The 22,375-nt window shown below is 42.5% G+C and overlaps 1 protein-coding gene across 1 annotated transcript in view; it reads left to right on the top strand.

Annotated features, from left to right (window-relative positions):
- Positions 1-14,781, top strand: part of HACD2 (3-hydroxyacyl-CoA dehydratase 2) — a 93,276-nt gene extending 78,495 nt beyond the window's left edge. Inside the window, exons 5-7 of the mRNA XM_010354831.2 lie at positions 6,062-6,183; positions 8,052-8,230; positions 14,085-14,781. Of these exons, the coding sequence (XP_010353133.1) occupies positions 6,062-6,183; positions 8,052-8,230; positions 14,085-14,167 (384 nt within the window). The 3' untranslated portion in view covers positions 14,168-14,781. The remainder of the gene's footprint in view (positions 1-6,061; positions 6,184-8,051; positions 8,231-14,084) is intronic.
- Positions 14,782-22,375: the final 7,594 nt, after the last annotated feature.

The following is a 22,375-nucleotide window of genomic DNA, read 5'->3' as shown; positions in this document are numbered from 1 at the left end:
AATCCTGGTAAATCTTCATCATCTCCCTTCTCCCTCTTTGCCCTAAATGCCCTTTTTCTCTTAAAAGGCAATAATATGTATTAAAGAAAACTCCTTTTTTTTCTTTAAGAGAGGGGGTCTCACTGTGTTGCACAGACTGGTCTCAAACTCCTGGGCTCAAGCTATCCTCTTACCTCAACCTCCCAGATACTTTTTTATTAAATAACTTTACAGAAGTATAATTTACAAAATTCAGCCATGATGAATGTGTAATTAAATGGTTTTTAGTAAATGTACCAAGCTGTGCAACCATCACCATAATCTAACTTTAGAACATTTCCATCACCCCAGTATGATCCCTCATGCCCTTTTTTAATTTTTTTTTTTATTTTTTAAAATTTTTGTGGGTACATAGTAGGTATCTGTATTTATGGGGTGCATGAGATGTTTTGATATGGGGATGCAATGTGAAATAAGCACATCATGGAGACCTTATGCCCTTTTATAATTAGTTCCCACTCCCAGCAACCACTAATCTACTTTCTGTCTCTAGATTTGCCTTTTCTGAATATTTCATATAAATGGAATCATATAATGTATGATGATTTGCATTTGGCTTCTTTCATTCAACATAATGTTTTAGAGGTTTGTCTATGTTGTAGCATGTGTCAATATTTCTTCCCTTTACATTGCTGAATAGTATTCCAGTGTACAGGTATGTCTATCAGATGTCATTTATCCATTCACCAGTTGATGGATATTTGGGTTGTTTTCACTTTTCAATTATGACTAATACTCTATGAACATTTGCATTAAAATCTTAAAGCAGACTTATTAAACCTCCTTTTTCTTATTTTAAGAGACAGGGTCTTGCTCATCACCCAGGCTGGAGTTGAGTGGCACCATATTAGCTCACTTTAACTTCAAATTCCTGGGCTCAAGCGATCCTTCCACCTCACCTCCCAAGTAGGTAGGACCACAGGTGTGCACCACCACCCTGACTACTTTTTAATTTTATTGTAGAAACAGAGTCTCACTATGCTGCCCAGGCTGATCTCAGCTCCTGGCCTTAAGTGATCCACCTGCCTCAGCCTCCTAAAGCACTGGGATTATAGGCATGAGCCCCTCAGCCATAAACCTCTTATTCTTGATAATTAATAAAATCATATGTTTATATGTTTCTAGTTATAAATTCAAAAAGCAACTGAGTAGAACTTCTTATAATCCAAATCCTTTGCCCCTCAAAAAACCCCTCCTAAGCTAAATTAGCTTTTCTTACTCCTGTGAGGCTACTGATGAGTCACTGGCACTTAATAGAAAGGAGGCTCCCCACTTACTATAAAAATGTTCCCAATTGTTGCTTTCAAAATAGAAAAGTGGCCAGGTGTAGTGGCTTACATTTGTAATCCCAGCATTTTGGGAGGACGAGGAGGGAGTATCACTTGAGTCTAGAAGTTCAAGACCAGCCTGGGCAACACAGTGAAACCCCATTTCTACAAAAAAAAAAAAGAAAAGAAAAGAAAAAAATTAGCTGGGTGTGGTGGCACGCACTTGTAGTCCCAGCTACTCTTGAGACTGAGGCGGGAGGATCAGTCCCGAGAAGGGTGTCCTGGGAGGTTGAAGGTTGAAGCTATGGTGAGCTGTGATTGTGCTACTGCCTTTCAGCCTGGGTAACAGAAGAAGACAGCAGGGAGTAATAGCCAGAGAACTGCTCACATTTCACATGCTCAGCAGTCAGTAATGATGACAGGAGAGCTTGTCAGTTATTCTCTCCTCTCTGGCCTTTTGGATGAAGGAAAAATTATTTTTTTTTTATTTTTATTTTTTATTTTGAGATGGAGTCTCGCTCTGTCACCCAGGCTGGAGTGCAGTGGCCGGATCTCAGCTCACTGCAAGCTCCGCCTCCCGGGTTTACGCCATTCTCTCGCCTCAGCCTCCCGAGTAGCTGGGACTACAGGCGCCCGCCATCTCGCCCGGCTAATTTTTTGTATATTTTTTTTTTAGTAGAGACGGGGTTTCACCGTGTTAGCCAGGATGGTCTCGATCTCCTGACCTCGTGATCCGCCCGTCTCGGCCTCCCAAAGTGCTGGGATTACAGGCTTGAGCCACCGCGCCCGGCCAGGAAAAATTATTTTTAAGAAGCATCAGAGCCTCTACCCATTTTTTTCACCAACTAGAAAAATTTCAGCTCATGCAAGGAAGTCAATATTAGCCAGCGTTTCACGTCTTGCCCATGGAGGGATCATGGGTACACACCTTTCCAAAGAACAGCAGCAGCCCTGGCCGCCCCAGGCCAACTCAGCCCCCTGTCCTTGGTAGGACCTTCCTGGGCAGTCTTGGTTGGGATGTGTCCAGGGCCTACAAGCACACAACTTTTTGCGGTGGCCTATGTGATTAGTCACCTGGTTTGTTACTCAGTTTTTCTTAGGTTGAACCCAGCATTTTACTCCCTGCCAGTTTTACTAGTCTCATGTCCATCTGCCTCTTGCTTATGGTATCCTTTTACATATTTTAAAATACTTACCCTCTCTTTCCTTTTCCAAAGTCAGCTCTGCTAGTTGAGGAGTTCTTCTAGCAGACTCTATTCCCTAAGTGGGGTCTCATCTATTTACAGTGTAGTAATTGGGATAAGACTGTTAACGTAGCTGAATCCTGGAGTGTTGTTTGTTTGAGCAGCCACCTCACACCCTGTTGGCTCCTGTGAGGCTTATGGTTCACCAAATACTCCAGATCTCTTGATTTCATAAGGTAGGTCTTCTCCATTCTGATCTGGAGTCATTTTGTTGTTGCTAAGTCATGTAATTACATTTAGACTTATTAAATTTATGTTACTGAGGGTTGTTTGGGGGGTTTTTTCATTTATTTTTTATTGTGGTAAAATACATATAACATTTACCATTTTACCATTTTTTTTTTTTTTTTCTTTTTGAGACGGAGTCTCGCTCTGTCACCCGGGCTGGAGTGCAGTGGCCGGATCTCAGCTCACTGCAAGCTCCGCCTCCCGGGTTTACGCCATTCTCCTGCCTCAGCCTCCCGAGTAGCTGGGACTACAGACGCCCGCCACCTCGCCTGGCTAGCTTTTTGTCTTTTTTAGTAGAGATGGGGTTTCACCGTCTTAGCCAGGATGGTCTTGATCTCCTGACCTCGTGATCCGCCCGTCTCGGCCTCCCAAAGTGCTGGGATTACAGGCTTGAGCCACTGCGCCTGGCCCATTTTACCATTTTTAAGTGTATAGTTCAGTTGCAGAAATACTTTCCCATTGTTGTACAACCATCATCACCATCCATCTCCAGAACTTTTTTAATCCTCCCAAACTGGAACTCTATACCAATTAAACAGTAATTCTCTATTTCCCATCTTCCCAGCTGCTGGCAACCTTCTGTCTCTACTTTTTGTCTCTGCCTCACCCTAGGTACCACATATGAGTAGAATCACACAGTATTCACCTTTTTGTGACTGGCTTATTTTACTTAGCATGATGTCTTCAGGGTTCATCCATTTTGCAGCATGTGTAAGAATTTCCTCCCTTTTAAGGCTGAATAATACTCCACTGTATGTATATAATAATACTCCACTGTATGTATAGACCACATCTTGCTTATCCATCCATCAGTACACACCTGGGTTTCTTTGCCTTTTGACTGTTGTGAATAATGCTGCTATAAACATGAGTGTACAAATATCTCTTCGAGTCTCATTGATCATACTGGTTTTAACTTATGCATTACATTTGCCCATTTTGTGTTATTGGTTTATAATTATCTATAAATCACATAAGGCAATCTCTTTATCCAAATCCCTTCTTGATAACAATGTTGCATTTCCTATTGATTGGAAGATATCATTTTGCACAAAATGGTCATTTCCTGCATCCCTAGTATTTTAAAAAAGACTTATGCCATCGTCTTCACAGCTAGACTCTGGGAACAGACTGCTTTCATACTTAGTCTGAGTTTGTCATAGTTCTTTTGGCTAAGATCTAACTTGGGGATGGATGGGAGGTAAATAATAACCAACCTCTAGGCTGGGTCAAAGCAGGAGGTTTGGGGGGGGTTTTGAGTTTTGTTTGTTTTTGCCTATTTGAAGGTCAATAAGACTACACAGAAACTATCAGGCACCATAAAGAAGGCAACTGAGTCTCGGAGTAACCCAATTAGGACTGACTTCATTTACTCGGCAATTATTTATTGAGCTCTTACTTGTGAAAAACAGTGTTTTTGGAAAACAGAAGATGAATAAAGCACATTCCCTGCTTTCAAGATGTTTACAGTACAAAATATTAAAGGCAATTCCTATTATAACCCAGAGCTCTTTAGGCAAGGCTTCCACTCATAGCTGTAAAAACTATCTCCTTAAGGAGGATTATAAAATACATCAAAAAGCAAAGTGTGCTTTTATATTTATATTATATTTTGTTATAGATGGATTCAAGTAAGGATTTGGAGACAGACTGAAAAATCTCTCCATGAAAGCTTTAGAGGTGTTTGGCTTTTGCTTTACTTTGGCTAATATGAGAGCACCAGGAAAACAGAAAGTACTCTTGCTCTTGACAGTATGAAATTCTTATTATTTTTAGAGAATAGTAACTGTGCATTTATGAAATTCTTTGTCAGAGCAATTTAGTTAATAGATATGTAAATGACTACTTATTTCATTGTGTAGGTGGATCGCTCCATGTACACTTTCTGAGGAAGAATATAAGTGCTAAAAACTATTAACATTGCAAATGGAAAGAAGCAAAAGTGAAGGCTAGAATGCCGTTCCCTCGCTGTATTAGGTATTAGGAGTGGGACAGAAAGTCCATCTTGTCAAGATTTGTTCGATTTATGGGGTGGGATTTCTTATTTATGTCCGACTCTTGGACTGTTTTTTTGTTTTTTTGGGTTTTTTTTTTTGGATATATGGAAACTAATATGAATTGGGGTGCAAGGGTATTTCTTGTTGATTTTCAAGCACAAAAGTTCATTACAAACCCAGCTGGGAAGGGATTGGGGGAGGTGCTGAAAGTTAAAGCCACAGCAGTAAATTTTCAATACAAGAGAAAACCTCCTAAAAAATCACCGAGGGGCTCTTTTAAACCTTTATTGTTTTTTTCAGCATAAAAACAACTTCAGAGGAGGCTGGAGATTTCAAAGCTCTCTGGCTCTAACTGTCTCCTGGGAACAGTGTGGAAGCTTCCCTAATCATAGAGGAGTTAATGCAGGCCTCCTCTGGGGGGAGAAGTCTCTAATGGGAGGAAATAAATGGGCCCTTGCCTTGCAGATGGTCCCCAGCCCTCCCCTCACTGGAATTCTTCTTGCTCTGTGAGCTAGCCTCATCTTCAGTTGTGCTTTTTTTTTTTTTTTTTTGAGACAGTCTCACTCTGTCACCCAGGCTGTGGTGCAGTGACACACTGCAACCTCCGCCTCCCAGGTTCAAGCAATTCTCCTGCCTCAGCCTCCTGAGTAACTGGGATTACAGGCACGTGCCACCACACTTGGCTAATTTTTTGTATTTTTAGTAGAAATAGTGTGTCGCCATGTTGGCCAGGCTGGTCTCAAACTTCTGACCTCATGTGATCCACCCACCTCAGCCTCCCAAAGTGCTGGGATTACAAGCGTGAGCCACTGCACCCAGCCCAGTTGTGCTTTAATCCTTACATTCCCCTCTTGTGAAATTGTCTTGAGTTCGCAGCTGTCACGCAAATCAAGAAAAATTCTTGGTAATGGATCCCAAGCTCTCCACCACTTTGCCCTCCCACCTTCCTTACCTAACTGCTGTTGGCTCCCACTGACATCAGTCCACATTCTCCGCATGAGGCTGGCAAACCTACAAAACTCCCACCCCTCGTGTTTGTTACCCTGCCCTGCTGCTCTCGCTCCTGGTGACTGAGGCCCTTCGCACTTGGCCCTCATCTCTGGAATGTACACAGCTGTCATCCTAGGCCCCAGCTCCTTTACACGCAAGCTCTTTCTGCTGTACAGGGGCCCTGAGGATAGAGACCAGCGGCTGTGCCGACTCACTCCCTGGCTCTGCCGGGTGCTGCACACTGTCTTCATTAACGTCTGTGTGGTTTTTTTCTTTTGTTTTCCTCTTCCTTCAGGTACAGAGTGAAGACAGTGTCCTCCTGTTTGTTATTGCCTGGACGATCACGGAAATCATCCGTTACTCCTTTTATACATTCAGTCTGTTAAACCATCTGCCTTACCTCATCAAATGGGCCAGGTAAAAAAGCACATGGAATGAAGGCTCACTTTTGAAATGGTCTGTCGTTGCATTTACCTTTTATTGCCTAAATATTGCCTCCAAATAAAATTGATACAGGGGTTGGGTAGAAATCTTGTCTGTAGATTTCATCAGAATAGGACTCTGTACTTAACTTTGACTAACGGAAATACTGTTTTAAGGTTTTTATATTTTACTTACAATATTTTAATTGGAATCAGTTCTTTTCAATTAAATTATACAGTATTTTCTTTTTTAAAAAAATTTCATCACCAAGTAGCAATCAGTAGAGATTTGCTGTAACATCCCTTTTTTGTCCATATCATCACATTTTACTGATGAGCTTCTGCCATTGTGATGGGTGTTTTTGGACCAAGTCCTATTCTTCTAGTCTCAGTTTTGCCAAGAAGCTGTGACTCTTAAATTAATTTTTAGGTAATAACAAGCATTACATGGCAGTTTTAGTGTATCGCTGTTATTTTGCTTTGTTTTTACAAGTAATGATGACTTTGGTAAAAGGCTAGTAGTTCATCTGCTTACCTTAATGAGTCCATGAGACAGTTGTAGGCAGTTTTCTGAGCTGGGAAAGACTTTGAGGGAGAGTGACAAAGCAGAAGGATCCAAGTTGTCCCTGGAGCTGAAACGCCTTATTTGGTGGAAGGAAAGCAGTGGTTCCTAGACTATTTATGAGTTCAGTAATTAAATTAGGGACATAATCCGATTGTTTCCAACATTTCGAGCATGGGAACTCCTTCGTTATTTTTATTGTTTTTCTCATTTGCAATGAACATTTTTATTAGGAAAGGGGAAGAATGGGAAACAGAGCAGTTACTAACCAACTTGGACAGCCACTGTGAAAGCTGTTTACCCTGGTTGTTAGGGAAGTCTGTTGACCAAGCCCTGATTTTACTGTTGGAGAAAGATTCTTTCGTCCACTGTTCTCCATGGCCTCTGAAAGATTTTTTTCCACCATCCTACTTAGTGTGGCTAAAATTGGCAGTGGGGAATATGTCTTCCCTTCCACTTCAGAGATTTTCAACACAATTCATGTGTTGAAAGACTACAAAAGTTTGTAGTCCGTTGCACATTGTGAGCCACAAACAGCCAAAGGCTGTTGAAAGTCTGAGCTGATGATTCCTTTAGCAATACTTACAGCGGCTTACAGTTCCATAGGGAAGTGACTGCTCTCTGAATTCTTTGAGGAATGTGGAGAACTCATTTTTAAAGAGAGAAAAATTATGCAGATTCCCCTCCCATGTGACGATAATCGTAATTGTGGGGTGTTTTGATTGGAAAATTACATAGTAACCAAAAGCTATTATGAATTTTAAATTTTTTTAATTGCATATATTTAATTTTTCACAATAGCACGTACAAACATTTGAAAAATAGTAGCAGTATACAGATGTTTGTGCTATTTTTGTTGTTATTCAGTCTTTGCATGTGGTGTGGCATGCCTAGACCACATGTTCCAACACCTCCACCACTACCACCCCAACCCCATTCCAAGACCCACAGGGCAGGACCCTTCAGTATAAACCATGACTCAGTTCCCCTACTTTACCAGCATTTGGCATCACTTTATTTATTTTAGGGCATAATTTTGAAGAGTTGTTTATTTCATCAGACCAAATTTTGAGGCTGCCTGAACAGACTTTATTTTGTCATTAGACCATTTGGAAGCATATACCTGCTGTAGGCTGGTTTCAAAAACTGGCTTGTAAAACCTGAATCTGAATAGCAGGTAAACAGGAAAATGTATAAACAATCATTTTCTAAAAGACCAGGACTGATAGAAGGGTGGGAAGTGCAGCTTCCTCCTAAAGCTGACTTTGAGCCTCAGTAATGAATATTTTGTTTTGCTTTAGGTACACACTTTTCATTGTGCTGTACCCAATGGGAGTGTCAGGAGAACTACTCACAATATACGCAGCTCTGCCCTTTGTCAGACAAGCTGGCCTGTATTCCATCAGTTTACCCAACAAATACAATTTCTCTTTTGACTACCATGCATTCCTGATTCTAATAATGATCTCCTACATTCCAAGTAAGTAAACAGTTATGCATATATTTAATTATGTTTTAAAATTTTGCTCTACAATAACTAGAGTTAAATATCTTTGACTGTTTTTGCACTATATCCAACTAAATGTAAATCTCATTTATTGGGAATTCTTCTTGGTTTTTTTGAATGCTGACTATCAAAGGGAATTTTTTCCAGTAGTAATTGAATAAAGATGAACCCTTCTCAATACAGTTGCCAAAATGCAGCAATTCTCAGCATGTGGGTTTGAAACTGAGTACCAGGCTAGGTTAAGTATATATTGGGGAAAGTACTGAATGGAAAACAAAAAAGCCATTAAAGGCCTTACCTTGATTGTAGTTTTCTGTCTCAAGAACTGCTTGTTACAGTATTTGAAAAACATGGTAAAAAGACTTTTGCATTGGTTACTATATTGAAATAGACATTTAACTTCATTTTGAATTGATTGTTAACTAGAAACATAACAAAATAATAATAGATTTATTTTTTTCCACATTTTTCATTTTCTTGTTGAGCACTGATTGGGACACAGTGTTCTCTTCAAGATGGTTTTTAATTATTTTAATAGTACTGCTGAAGATTTAAGTATATGGATAATCAAATGTGCCTATCAGTGTATTCAGTGGCAGAGAAAAAGACACGTTTGATGTCTCTGTGAAGTGAGCCCTACTTTCTGAGGATGAAGAGTTTAGTCCTTTGCTGAAATTCTGATGTTCAATTATAAATCCTATGATTGATTTCTGTATACCAAAAGATCTTCTTATAACCAAGGACATACAATGTTAGTGGTTCTTCTCATTTAGCTATTTCTATAACCATTGTAACTCTGAATCTTATTTTAATCTAGAAAAGATGCTATATTCTTCCCTAAACCCCAGGTTAAATTCAGACAGGGTTGGACTTCTCTTCATTCCACGGCATCACCAGAATGAATCATCCTAACAAAGTGACATGCTTGTGTCCCTCTATGGAAAATTGCATTTCATGCTTTGTGAGGAAAAAAACTACATCCAGATTTCATGTGAGGGTTTATCTTGCAGAAATTCTTGGATACAATTCTGCTTCATGATTCATTTTCCACTCTTTATTCATGATTGAGTCCTCCTCTCTAGTGCTGGAATCATAGCAACCAAGAGGCCATCTCTCTTCAAATGTAGAAAGTAGTTGATTTTCCAACAGACGATAAATGTGAAATCATCTAAATGTTTAAGTAATAAAAATTAACTAATAGTTTTTCACCTTTCTAATTTTGTTTTTTTTAGAGTTTCATTTTCCAGTCTCTAGAGCAGCAGTTCACAGTTGCAGTTTTACCACACCCAGAGTAACTAACACATATTATCCCAGTGGGCACCACAGGCTTTATTTGAATTCACCATGGTCAAATGAATAGGAGACATGTACCATACTGAGTGACTGGGAGAGTGGCAGGGAGGTTTTTATGAAATCAGATCTATAACAAGCTGCTTCCACATTGACAAAAATCTAGGGGTTCCTACCTGAGAGTTCCTGCAAGACTTCCAACCTCTCTAGGAAGCAGGGCTTCCTTCCAGGAACTACTCCCCAGGGCAGCCTCCATCTGTCTGCATGTTTGTCTCTTTGTGCTCTGGTAGCCAACCAGTGCTGAGCTTCACCTCTTCCTTCTGAGCTCTTGGTGTAGTGACAGTGCCTGGGTTCCACATGCGGCCTCCATGACGATAGCGTTCCTGAGGGAAACCCACTCCTGTGAGCTTTTCATCTTGGTCTTGAGAGAGATAGAGGAAAGAGAAGACACTGACCCCAGAGCCAGCTGTCTTTTAGAGCAGCAGTCCCCACAACCTTTTTGGCACCAGGGACCGGTTTCATGGAAGACAGTTTTTCCCTGGGCGGTGCAGGGGATGGTTTCAGGGTGAAACTGTTCTACCTTAGATCATCAGGCATTAGATTCTCATAAGAAACATATAACCTAGATCCCTTGAATGTGCAGTTTACAACAGGGTTCACACTTCTGTGAGAATCTAAAGCCACTGCCGGTCTGACAGGAGGCAGAGCTCAGGCAGTAATGCTCATTTGCCCACCACTCACCTCCTGCTGTGCAGCTCGGTTCCAACAGGTAGGGGTTGGGTACCCCTGTTTTAGAGAGTAGGAAAGGACTCTCCTCCCAACAGAAGTCTGCTTTCTTTTTTTTTTTTTTTTTTTTTTTTTTTGAGACGGAGTCTCGCTCTGTCACCCAGGCTGGAGTGCAGTGGCCGGATCTCAGCTCACTGCAAGCTCCGCCTCCCGGGTTCACGCCATTCTCCTGCCTCAGCCTCCCGAGTAGCTGGGACCACAGGCGCCGCCACCTCGCCCGGTTAGTTTTTTTTGTATTTTTAGTAGAGACGGGGTTTCACCGTGTTAGCCAGGATGGTCTCGATCTCCTGACCTTGTGATCCGCCCGTCTCGGCCTCCCAAAGTGCTGGGATTACAGGCTTGAGCCACCGCGCCCGGCCGGGAAGTCTGCTTTCTTTACCTTAAGTAATTGCCCCTTGCAGTCTCAGCCTCCTTTTGGTAAGAGAACTTGGCTCAGTTAAAGTCTAACATAATTTCTTTTTCTAAGGCAGCTTACCTCTTGTAGACCAGGGAAAAGGGTGGATCTCAAATAATGATTAAAAGATTCCCTGCAAACCTCGGACTCCTCACCCAGGTTCAAGATGGCACACAGACCACCTCTCCTGTTGCGAGTCACCTGGTGCCTGCTGGTCTGTGCTCTGGCCTGAGCCAGCAGCTCTGGATGTCCTCAGGGGTTCAGGTTGTTACTGTTGAGGCCAGAGTGTACAGTTCATTCTGGCCAGCTGCACGTTTCCAAAGTTTCCAAAGCTTTATATTTATCAGAAGAAAATGCAGAATTAGGAGGTTGCTGTTGACATGCAGTCTCCTTTAACAAATTTGGTTTTCTTTCTACAAGGTAGTGTTCTTTTAATCTTTAATGGCAAGTTGATGATGCACATGTATTATATAAAGTAACACCTCCTTTTCATGGGCCTCATCCATTGTTGCGTTGTTCCACACACAGCCTAAATTGTGGCTCATGAGACTTGGCCCCAGGAGTTTCCTTATATTGGGGTGCCTTGGCCAGGTGCTCCTCTCCTATTCTGCTGTAGTTGCAATATATACAGGATTAGTACAACACAGTCCCTGCAGGACTCAGTAGATGTCTAAGGCCTGTTTACATTCCACCCCCAAATTGGTGAAAATTGGTTATGGGGGAGGGAGCCAAAAAAGGGCAAGATACATTGATGAGGAGTGAGGACCTGGAGAAGCTGGCACTTTCCGGGTTGTCAGTAACCGTAACCACACCTCTGATTTTTAGAGCAACCAAGGAGACTTGGCCCAGGCAGAGAGCATATCTGGTGCTCTCGCCCTCCACAGTTCTCTCCCCAGAGGGGAAGAGAGCCCCAAGAGGGCTGGCCATCTTCTTAAAGAAAGGTGGGCCCAGCAGCACCCACACCCCGCTGAGCCCCAACACACAGGGACCGACACACACACGAGCCCAGCAGTGTCCCCATTCTGTGTCCCCTGAACTGGGAGAACAGAAGGTGGAATTCTCAATAGCCTGTTCTCAGGTTGAGGGGTTTTTTCAGTGCTATTCCTCAGTGTAGCTCATGTTGTTAAAAGTAGCAGCCATGCATCTGGAAAGCTTTCAGTCTCATGGTCGGGTTCAGTCTGAACATGTAGGTGATTGAGATGGAGACAGAATCACAGTTCTGGTCAGCCAGAAGGCCACTGCCTGAACTGTGGAGAATAGGCCAGGCACCCTAGGCCCTTGGCCTCCCATCCACATTCCTTTCTCTGGGTACTGAGGAATCTCTGGGAGATGTAAAGGAGTGAAAGCACCATCATCTGACCCTTCTGGTAGGTAGCAGGCCCTGCCCATGGAAATGAAGGTCTGCATGGCCATCTTCTTCCTTGAACTGCCACCAAGGGCTAAATGCATAATTTCCAGGTCATTCTTCTCCCCCCGGGCCATCTGAGCCAGCTGTGAGGCTGCAGCTGCCGGTTGTGTGAACACAAATGCAACCAGTGGGAAGGTTTTGAGCATGCCCAGCTCACAGTTTCCCTTCGTTACAGTAAATCTATAGAAATGGGACTGGCCCCACATTTTTAAATGATTACAATTAACATTCCTTATGGTTTTTAATTATATCTTGACTTCCAGTTTTTAGATTATAGAGCTTGTCAGATTTTCTGACTTTCATGCCAAAATAGTTCTCTGCCTGTTGAATTATATGTTTAAGTGAGGTCTTTCCTGTGAACAACGTCCTGCCTGGCAGTATCGGTGGCGTGGACGGCAGCCCTGTTCCACATGATGCCTCCTCTGCAGGTTGGCAGATCTTTGTCACACATGCACTGGTGTCCGGCATACTTTGGGAGGATCATTTGAAATTTGGCCAGCTTGGAACCCATTTAAAAAGGAAGAAACTTGTCAGGAGAGAGTTGGGAGTAGTAGAAATTATCTTCCAAAAAATATGCGTGACCGTCTGAAAAAGAGAGACTGGGCTGGGCTTGGTAGCTCATGCCTATAGTCTTAGCACTTTGGGAGGCTGAGGTGGGCACACCCCTTGACCCCAGGGGTTCCAGACAAGCCTGGGCAACATAGGGAGATCCCATCTCTACAAAAAATGCAAAATTAGTCGGATGTGAAGTGGTGTGCACCTGTAGTCCCAGCTACTCAGGAGGCTGAGCCGGGAGGATTGACTGAACCCAGGAGGTCCAGGCCATGAGCCAAGATCACAGCACTGCACACCAGCCTGGGTGACAAAGCAAGACCCTGTCTAAAAAAGTAATATCAATAAAATAAAGATTGGAGCTGTTGGAGAGATGAGGAGAGGAAGGGTATTGTACAACAAAGAGCATTTCACCTGGAGTTGTTTACACACAGTAACCTTGTGAAGCCTGGGTGGCTCAAACTGGTATTTCCTAGAGGGACACTATAGGCATTTTGGGTGGGATACTTCTTAGTAGTGGGTACTGTCATACATTGTGGCATGTTTTAGCATCCCTGGTCTCATATGCCAACTGCCAGTACCCTTTCCCTTTCTCCCTTATTTCCAAATAGTCAAACTATCGAAATAGTTCCAAATAGTTCTGAGGGAGGCAGTACCACCCCATTCATTTGAGAACCAGTGCTTTTTGAAGTATTCTGTGAAATGACCAAGAACAGAAGAATCCCCAGTGCCTAAGACACTGGCTTGCATTTCATAAGGCCTTTTTTTTTTTTTTTAAACATCCAAACCTGGCTTAGTTGTGTTCAAAGCAAATGTTGTGGCATTCCTCCTCCTCCTCCTCCTTAAGTCTTTACCCAAAACTACTTCCCAAAAGAGGTTATTCTTCCCAAAGAACCACCTGTCCTGGGACCAGATGGGGCTAGGCTGAGGGTCAGGAGCCAAGAGTCTGGTCCCAATTCTGTCCGGGACTTACTATGAGACCCCAGGCAAGTTGATCACCCTCTCTGGAGCTCAAATTCCTCCTCTTTGAAATAGGAATAATAACTTCATCACTGGAATTCTTCACCTGGTTGTTGTGAAGTTAATCAGAATAAATGTGGAGATAATACATGAAAGAATATTATTTGGCTGCTGTGTGGCATCGAGATAGGTCATGATAGTGATAATAGTGTCTGTCACTGTATTCCACACCACTTTTTCCCTCAGCTAAAGTAGGAAAAGAAAGATGGTAAGTCTCTCTGTGTTTTTTCTCCCTTTCCCCAAGCCCGCTTTGTTACCTTCCTTGGTTGCTGGATGAGAAATTAGTCAGAGGGTTAGAGAGGACCTCAAGTTCATATGCTTTAAATAGAGCATGCAATTTTAAACCATCCTCTTAACCAACTTTTCTTTTCTTTCAGTTTTTCCCCAGTTGTATTTCCACATGATACACCAGAGAAGAAAGATCCTTTCTCATACTGAAGAGCACAAGAAATTTGAATAGTTCCTGCTTTCTGCACCTCCCACCAAAACAAACTTTTCAATGATCAAAAAATGCTGCAGACTTTTTGAGTTCCCAATACGTTTCATAGAAAATAAGTAAGAACTATTTTTAAAATATTCAAACAAAACTAAAACAAAAATCCAGTGTCACGTGGGCCTGAGATTTTATTTTAGAAAAAGATTGTTACATAAAACACCCTGGCCAGTTCATTTCAGCATGCTCTTTCAACCAGAAGTTCCTAATATTTATGATGGCACTAGAAAGGGATTTGGCATTTTATGTCCTTCTGTGTCCTTCATGTATCTGATCAATAAAGACCTGTAACACTAAGTACTTGAGAGTTACAGTCTGAATAATGAAGTCGTACCAACCGAATAGCCCAGCTTGCAGTATAGTTATGTTTCAGTCTGCAGTGTGTTTAGCATTCCCTTGTCAAAGTGCTTGACTGCATGCTGGAAACTATTTGTATTTTTGAAGCGGCAAACTCTGTTCTCTGGAATGCTCTGAAGTTATGGCTGGGACCTATCCCCTCATATCTAATGAATGAATTATAAAATGTATATGCCTATGAAGCTTCGGGGTAGTGCCCATAATCAGAAAACAACTTAGAACCCTTTTGTTTGTTTTAAATTGAGTCATTACTGCCTGCCACTAAGAAACGTGCTTGAATCTAATAAGTATGTGTATACCGTAAAGAATATATCTTATCTGGAGCTCAGCCTCAATCATATCTTAACAAAATGACAGGTCTCAGAAAGGGGGAGCTCAGTAGCTCATAAGCGACAAATCCTTTTCACAGCACTGTTCTCAGAACACCTCTGAGTAACGTGTTTGCCAGTAGCTGTTCTCACTGATGCACCGATGACCCTGAAGAAACTGATGCAGCCACGTAGGAATGGAGGCTCTGTTACTAAAAGCACATGGAACGTGTTGCTTTAGAAAGGTAGTCGGAAAACATTCAGGAATAGGTTTATACACCATTATTGTTTTATTTTTTAATTTTCATTCACTCTTCTGTTTGGATACTTTTGCTAAATAAGGTCCTATGTTAATTTCCACCAAGCTGTAAGTCCATAGGCAGTAAAACATTCCGCTTGGGCCATCATGAGCTAAAAGCAGTATCATCTCCGCATGTTGGAGCAGCCAAGAAGTAGTTTGGTCCTACCGACATTGTCTCATCCATGTCACATCCTCATATGATTTAATTGCTCAACCATGCATTTAAAACTCCTCAAGAAAGGGCTGGTACTGCAACTGTAGGTAAACTGAAAAAAAAAAAAAGAGTTGGATGAAAATGTGAAAGCCCAAGTTTAGATGTGCATTAAGTATTAAATAGCTATCTTTATGGAGCCTTTTTTCCTCCCCCACCCCCTGCAGCTTCTTCTTTTTTTTTTTTTTTTTTTTGTTTTTTGTTTTTGGTTGATGTTGAACTTTAAGACTTTAAAAGTTTAGCTTGGCCGGGCGCGGTGGCTCAAGCCTGTAATCCCAGCACTTTGGGAGGCCGAGACGGGCGGATCATGAGGTCAGGAGATCGAGACCATCCTGGCTAACACGGTGAAACCCCGTCTCTACTAAAAAATACAAAAAAAAAAACTAGCTGGGCGTGGTGGCGGGCACCTGTAGTCCCAGCTACTCGGGAGGCTGAGGCAGGAGAATGGCATGAACCCGGGAGGCGGAGCTTGCAGTGAGCTGAGATCCGGCCACTGCATTTCAGCCTGGGCGACAGAGCAAGACTCCATCTCAAAAAAAAAAAAAAGTTTAGCTTATTGAGTAGTTGTCATTAAAGTATAATTGCGAATATCAGAAAACTCATACTGGAAAACTAAATTTTTTTTTTCTCTTTTGAGACGGAGTCTCACTCTGTCACCCAGGCTGGAGTGCAGTGGTGTGATCTCGGCTCACTGCAAGCTCCACCTCCCGGGTTCATGCCATCCTCCTGCCTCAGCCTCCCGAGTAGCTGGGACTACAGACGCCCGCCACCACACCGAGCTAATTTTTTTTTGTATTTTTAGTAGAGACGGGGTTTCACCGTGTTAGCCAGGATGGTCTCGATCTCCTGACCTCATGATCTGCCCGCCTCGGCCTCCCAAAGTGCTGGGATTACAGGCGTGAGCCATTGCGCCCGGCCCCTGGAAAACTAAATTTTTAAGTGCTTATTTTTATAGAAGTTTGAAAATTTAATGCAGGCAGGTGTGTAATAAATTATTTTTGAATTGAACTTTAAAATTCTGCTTCTTAAAGTCAGCACTAAACTTAGGCGTGTTGAGATTAGAATCTATTCTTGTATTTGATAGACAAAATATGTGGGAAAGATTTTTTTCATGCCTTTTCTCTTGTTTTATTCTTCCATAATGTATTTCTACTGTAAAATAGAATCAACTTGGGTTATATTTGTCATATTACTTTATTCTGTTAGATTTTTTCAATTGTTTTTGGAAAAATTCTAGAAGTCAGGATGAAAAATGCAGCTTTTCCAGGGTTGCTGGACTAGGGGTTTTATTTGGGCCGCTTTATTATAATTTGTCACTACTTATGAAAAACATTCTGTTGCAAACAGTGCTGTTGCATTGAATTGAACTTTGGCAATGAGAACACAGCACACAGCTCCCTTTTCAAAAAGGATCTCAACCCCAGTGTGTATTTTTGTACATCAACATTTAGAATACTTATGGCAGATAAGTAAGGCATGTCACTGTGTCCTTCAATAACCTCTCTAACTGGTTTCTTTATCCCTAACATGAATTCATTTCTCCTTTGAAGTCATTTATTCTTTTATAAATTGAGAACAACCACACCACCAAATGTCACACCTTCTTATAAAGTGTGAACAAGGAATGTCATGTTTTTGTGGGTATTTTGTCAGACTTAGCGGTTTCATTTCAGGGCGTAGTCAAAGGCATCATCTTCCCAACTACCCACTTGATTGTGTGTTTCCGATCCCCGCTGTGGGGGCCTTCTTCTGACAGAATTCTTTGAGGTCCGCAGTAGTGCTTTTGTCGGCACAGACTGCTAATCTGCATCTTGCTGCGTTATGTTTGCTGAGGTTGGGCTCATTCATTTAACATGTACCAACCGTTACCCAGAAGCACCATGGAGAGTTAGTCATGGAATAAAGCACTGGCCTTGCAGATGAAAAACTGTCTCCAGAGCAGACTTCTGACAGGAAAGGTTTAGATGCTGGAGAGTTGAAGAGGTATAAGAAGAGATCATGCCCTCATTTTTCACTTATTTTTTTGGTTATTCGTTTATAATAAAAGGTTGGCATTGATGTGGTCCAACCTGCAAATTACTTGCAGTTCTGAGTTTCAGATAAAACATTAAATTCAATGCATACTGCTCCTTTGAAATTTGGGTAAAAAATTATACAACCGTATATATAGTCATTTTTGTATTTTTTCTATGTTGTGAAAACCAAAATTGTAATTTTATAAGTCTTTGATTCACTAAAATTATATAATTTAAATGTATTTTTTGTATATTTAGAAATAAGGAGTCCAGAGACTATGCTTAACTTTCTATGCATGCATTTGAAAGCTGTTTTTACCTGATAATGTTAATGTGGTAATAAGTTGTATTCATAAAATACTGATCTGTGTTGCATTTCAAAATAAACTGATGTGTGCTCTGCCTGGATTTGAAATACCTACCAGTGAGTGCAGTGATTTTTCATGGTCAGTAGGCCTGAATGTGCTGTTTCAGGAATGTGGGAGAATTTCAGTTCAATTACGGACTCCAGCTCTTTAACAATTTTAAAATCTAATTCTGCTATTCATAATGGTTCTGCACTTACAGGAAAGACAGACTATATTAAGAGGTTTCCAAAAAGTCCTTCCCTGCCAGTCAGTCTTCAGGCTAAGCCAGTCTGCAAGCTGGCTGCAGAGGGACAAGGGGTTCCTCATGCAAGTGACCGGAGAATCTGAGATATTAATCAGCACAGGGTTGAGGACCCTTGTCTTATAACAAGCTGGGGTTTTGTTAGTGTCACTTTTCTTTTTTTGTTTTGAGACAGAGTTTCGCTGCTGTTGCCCAGGCTGGAGTGCAAAGGCACAATCTCGGCTCACTGCAACCTCCACCTCCCAGGTTCAAGTGATGTTTCTTCCTCAGCCTCCCGAGTAGCTGGGATTATAGGCGCCTACCACCACACCCGGCTAATTTTTTGTATTTTTAGTAGAGACAGGGTTTCACCATGTTGACCACGCTGGTCTCCAACTCGTGACCTCAGGTGGTCCACCCGTCTCGGCCTCCCAAAGTGCTGGGATTACGGGCATGAGCCACCATGCCCAGTCTGTTAGTGTAACTTTCCTAACAGAAGTTCAGTGGGGAGATCCTGTTGCCCAGCACTGTTCATCTTACATTAAAGCAAGATGTGGTGAAGTTCAAGTACCTCATCCTGAAAATGCTTCCAAACACTGGAATCCCAGGAACGGCCCCCCTCACTCAGGCTGGCAGTAAGAAGTGGTGGGAAGGACACTGCCTTGGGGTGTCCTCTGCTGGGTCACAGCTGATCTAGCTCTAGGCCGCTGGTGCTGGGTATGTCCTAGTTACTTTTCCCAGTGACCTCTTGATCATGGTGCCTGCAGCAGTGATGTGCTCCCCATCTGAGCCTGCCGGCTCTTTCTCAGATCATCACCACAGCCTAAGAGTGGTCTTTGTTCCAAAGGGGAACACTTCCCTTCTAAATGCCGTCTGATTACAGCCTAGATGTTCCCAGCATAGAGGTTAGACCACCTCTCTTCTCGTGTAGAGCCTATTCAGCTTCAGAGGTTGGCTTTTTCATTTATGAAAAAAGTATTGCAACTGAAACTGAGGAACAGATGGTAAAGTTAATAGTACAGGCCACTCAGAAAATACAACTTTTACAATGTTAGCATAGTAATAGGAGACCAGGGCTTTCCAATTTGTCATTGTCATATTTTGTGGCAATTATGTGTACTATGTTAATATAAGCCTTAGCCTGGAGGAATTAGCATTGGTATAATTAAGAGACCTACTGTTACACAGCATTCCAAAAATACTGCTGTGTTTTTCTGTTCCCTTTAACAAGAATGAGGACTAGCTTTGCAATTCCTTTTATTATCGAAAAGAAAAAAATCCCAGCCTCACAAATAGCCTGGCTCTTTGTCATATAGTTTAATGGTGAAGAAACTGTTCTAAGCAACTATTACCAAAAATAGCCATACCTATTAACATTTCTCTGCCTATAACAGAACCAGATTAGAAGAGAGAGCTGTGTGGTTATTTGACCAATACTTCTTTTAATTCAAAGATATATTAGTGCTATGAGGGCAAGTCTCAATACCAAAAATAATCCTTCCCACAAAAGGCAATTCACCCTAAAATCTCATTTGGTGAGTAAAAATAAGAATGTGAAAGGCTGTGTATATAAGCACCCAGTGCCCATTTCATAAATATTTTTGTTTGGAAGTCACGCTTTCTGCTCCCTAATTCCAGAGCATAGACTTGTTACCACGACAGTGCTTTCACATGTATCTTTGGCTTTGGGTGGAGGCAATCCAGATGTGTTTCCAGATGCTGCACTTGGTTAAAGCCAGGATCTTTATTTCTCTCTCGGTGTTGTCGTAGCCAGACTTTCCCGCTGGGGGGCAGCACCTCACAAGCAATCAAGGCCTCAAGAGCCAAAGGAGTTGGGAAAACGGCTTCATCCCAAGGACACGGAAAGGGGCAGAGGCCCTCTAATGAAAATCGGTCACGGATCTTTTATTGTCCATATAAAGCAAAGAGATTCTAAAGCATATTCTGGAGGAGTACAGGAAATAATACTTTTTTTTTAGAGCAAAGAAACCAACTTGGGTGTGTGCTTCGAGGCTCAATCTATTTTCTCCCAGCTGCAGAGCCCTCCTCCCCATCACAGACCCTGCAACTACTTGGTTTTGAAAAGCAGAGTGCTTTTGGAGCTGGCTTGCAAAGCAGGTGTCAGCCCTCCTATTTCATGGAGAGCCTGCTTGTTCGTATTTGAAACGTTCGGGGAGGCCAGTTCCCACTCTCATTCTGTCTCTGGATATTTTTGGAGGGTGGCCTGGGCCATGAGAAAATGTCAGGCCACCTTATAAGGCGGTGTCTGGACCGAGAATGCTTGTCTGCGGCATGTTCAGTCTATCCTGTGGATTTCAGTTAACTTGACTCTTGGACTGTGAGTTTTCTCACAGATTTAAAATGCTTCTGTTCATGCCACAGATTATTCTCTCTTCAACAGGCTGAAAATCTTCCTCAAGAGAGAGTTGTTTAAATGACAACCACTTTGGATATGCCAAATAGATAATGTCCTTCACTAACCACAACTAGTTGATTGTGCCTGGGCTGATAGTAACGTTCAAGTGATTTGTTGATTTAATGAATATATGTTAAAGTGGAACCTACAGACTCTTAGTTCCCAGTGATCATGGGAACATGGGCATGTTAGGGAGAGGAGTCTGTGGTTTAGAACACTGAAACAAAAATTAAAGTTTTCTCTCCGCTAAATGTTTCAGATCTTTCTGCATATGAATGCAGCCTCCAAGAGGAGTGCTAATGCAGGATTTTCCAAACCTGTTTTTCGCCTTTATCCTTGAAACGTCTTCAGGGCTAAAGTTCTTTGAACACACTTTGAAAAATACTAATCGTGGCAGCTGTCCCCATCAGGCAATATTTACTTATCCAAGAGGAAAAATGAGAGGTGGGAGGTTTAGCCTGGGCTCTAGGAAGATTTTTCCTTGTCTCTGCTCTGTTGTTTCTAGGGATCTTTTTTCTTCTTTTGAGATAGGGTCTTGCTCTATAACCTAGGCTGGAATGCAGTGGCATGATCAGGGCTCACAGCAGCCTCAACCTCCTGGGCTCAAGCAATCCTCCCACCTCAGCCTCCCCCATGGCTGGGACTACAGGTGTGTACCACCACACCTGAATAATTTTGGAGGTTTTTGGTAGAGCTGGGGTCTCATTATGTTGCTCAGGCTGACCCCAAACTCCTGGGCTCAAGCTATCCTCCTGCCTTGGCCTCCCAAAGTGATGGAATTACAGGCGTGAGCCACCATGCCCAGCCCCTTGGGGCTTTAAAAATATATAGAAATCACCATCCTCAAATAGGTAATTGAATTATTAGGCTGAGAACCGAGGTGTCGGCAGCACTGGCTGGAGGCTTCCACTTGATGTGAACTTGTCTGAGCAGACTGGGCTGGGACTGGCAGCAGCTGTGGTGCTGGGATCAATCTGCTGGGCCTCACCCTGGGACTGCCTGCCTAGGACACTGTCTATGATTCCCTTTAAACTTCATCTTTCAGTCTCTTACTCACTGTCAGCTCAGGATATCACCCCCAATTTCACAGAGAAAACAGAGCCATCAGATAGTAATTCCTTCAACTTTTTTTGTCACCAGATCTATAAACTTGCCCATGCTGGGATCATCCTTTCCTTTTCCTGCTGTTAGAATGGATGGGGTGACCTTCCACCAAAAGTAATCCCTACCTTGTGCTCCAGATGTTTTTATCTTTCCCCTCCTCGCAGACCTCACTCTGTTGATTCTCCCTCTCTCTGTACTTCCTCTTGGCCAGCAATTCCCATATTGGCCTTGACCCCATGTCCTCCCCTATTTCCACCTCTCTCCTGTCCTCTGGAAGAGACACCTATGAAGCACTTCTTTTTTTATTTTGAGACAGAGTCTCGCTCTGTCACCCAGGCTGGAATGCAGTGGCACGATTTCGGCTTACTGCAACCTCTGCCTCCCTGATTCAAGCGATTCTCCTACCTCAGCCTCCCCAGTAGCTGGGATTACAGGCATGCACCACCATGCCTGGCTAACTTTTGTATTTTTAGTAGGGACGAGGTTTCACCATGTTGGCCAGGCTGGTCTCGAACTCCTGACCTCAAGGGATCCACCCGCCTCAGCCTCCCAAACTGCTGGGATTACAGGTGTGAGCCACCGTGCCCGGCCCACTCTGTCTTTCTTATCTGGCACTCTTGCTGTCTCACTCTAGCCTGGCTTTTCCTATCTACCCTCTCTGTTCAAGGTCACTAATGACCTTGTTATGAAAGCCAGTGCACATTTTTTAGTCCTTGTCTTATGGTTGAAGTTGGGGTGCAGTCCTGCTGGATGTTAGAAATAATGATACGGTTTTGGAGTAGACTGAGGGGCCCAACAATGCCCAGTCCCAGCCCAGAACTCTCATTTCTCCTCGATGCATTCCCAGTGGAGTTGTATACAAAAGAATCAATGGA

The sequence above is a fragment of the Rhinopithecus roxellana genome, chromosome 1, assembly GCF_007565055.1.
Source record: "Rhinopithecus roxellana isolate Shanxi Qingling chromosome 1, ASM756505v1, whole genome shotgun sequence".
Lineage (NCBI taxonomy): Eukaryota > Metazoa > Chordata > Mammalia > Primates > Cercopithecidae > Rhinopithecus > Rhinopithecus roxellana.
The sequence above is the reverse complement of the archived record's forward strand: the minus strand, read 5'-3'. Positions and strand labels throughout refer to the sequence as shown.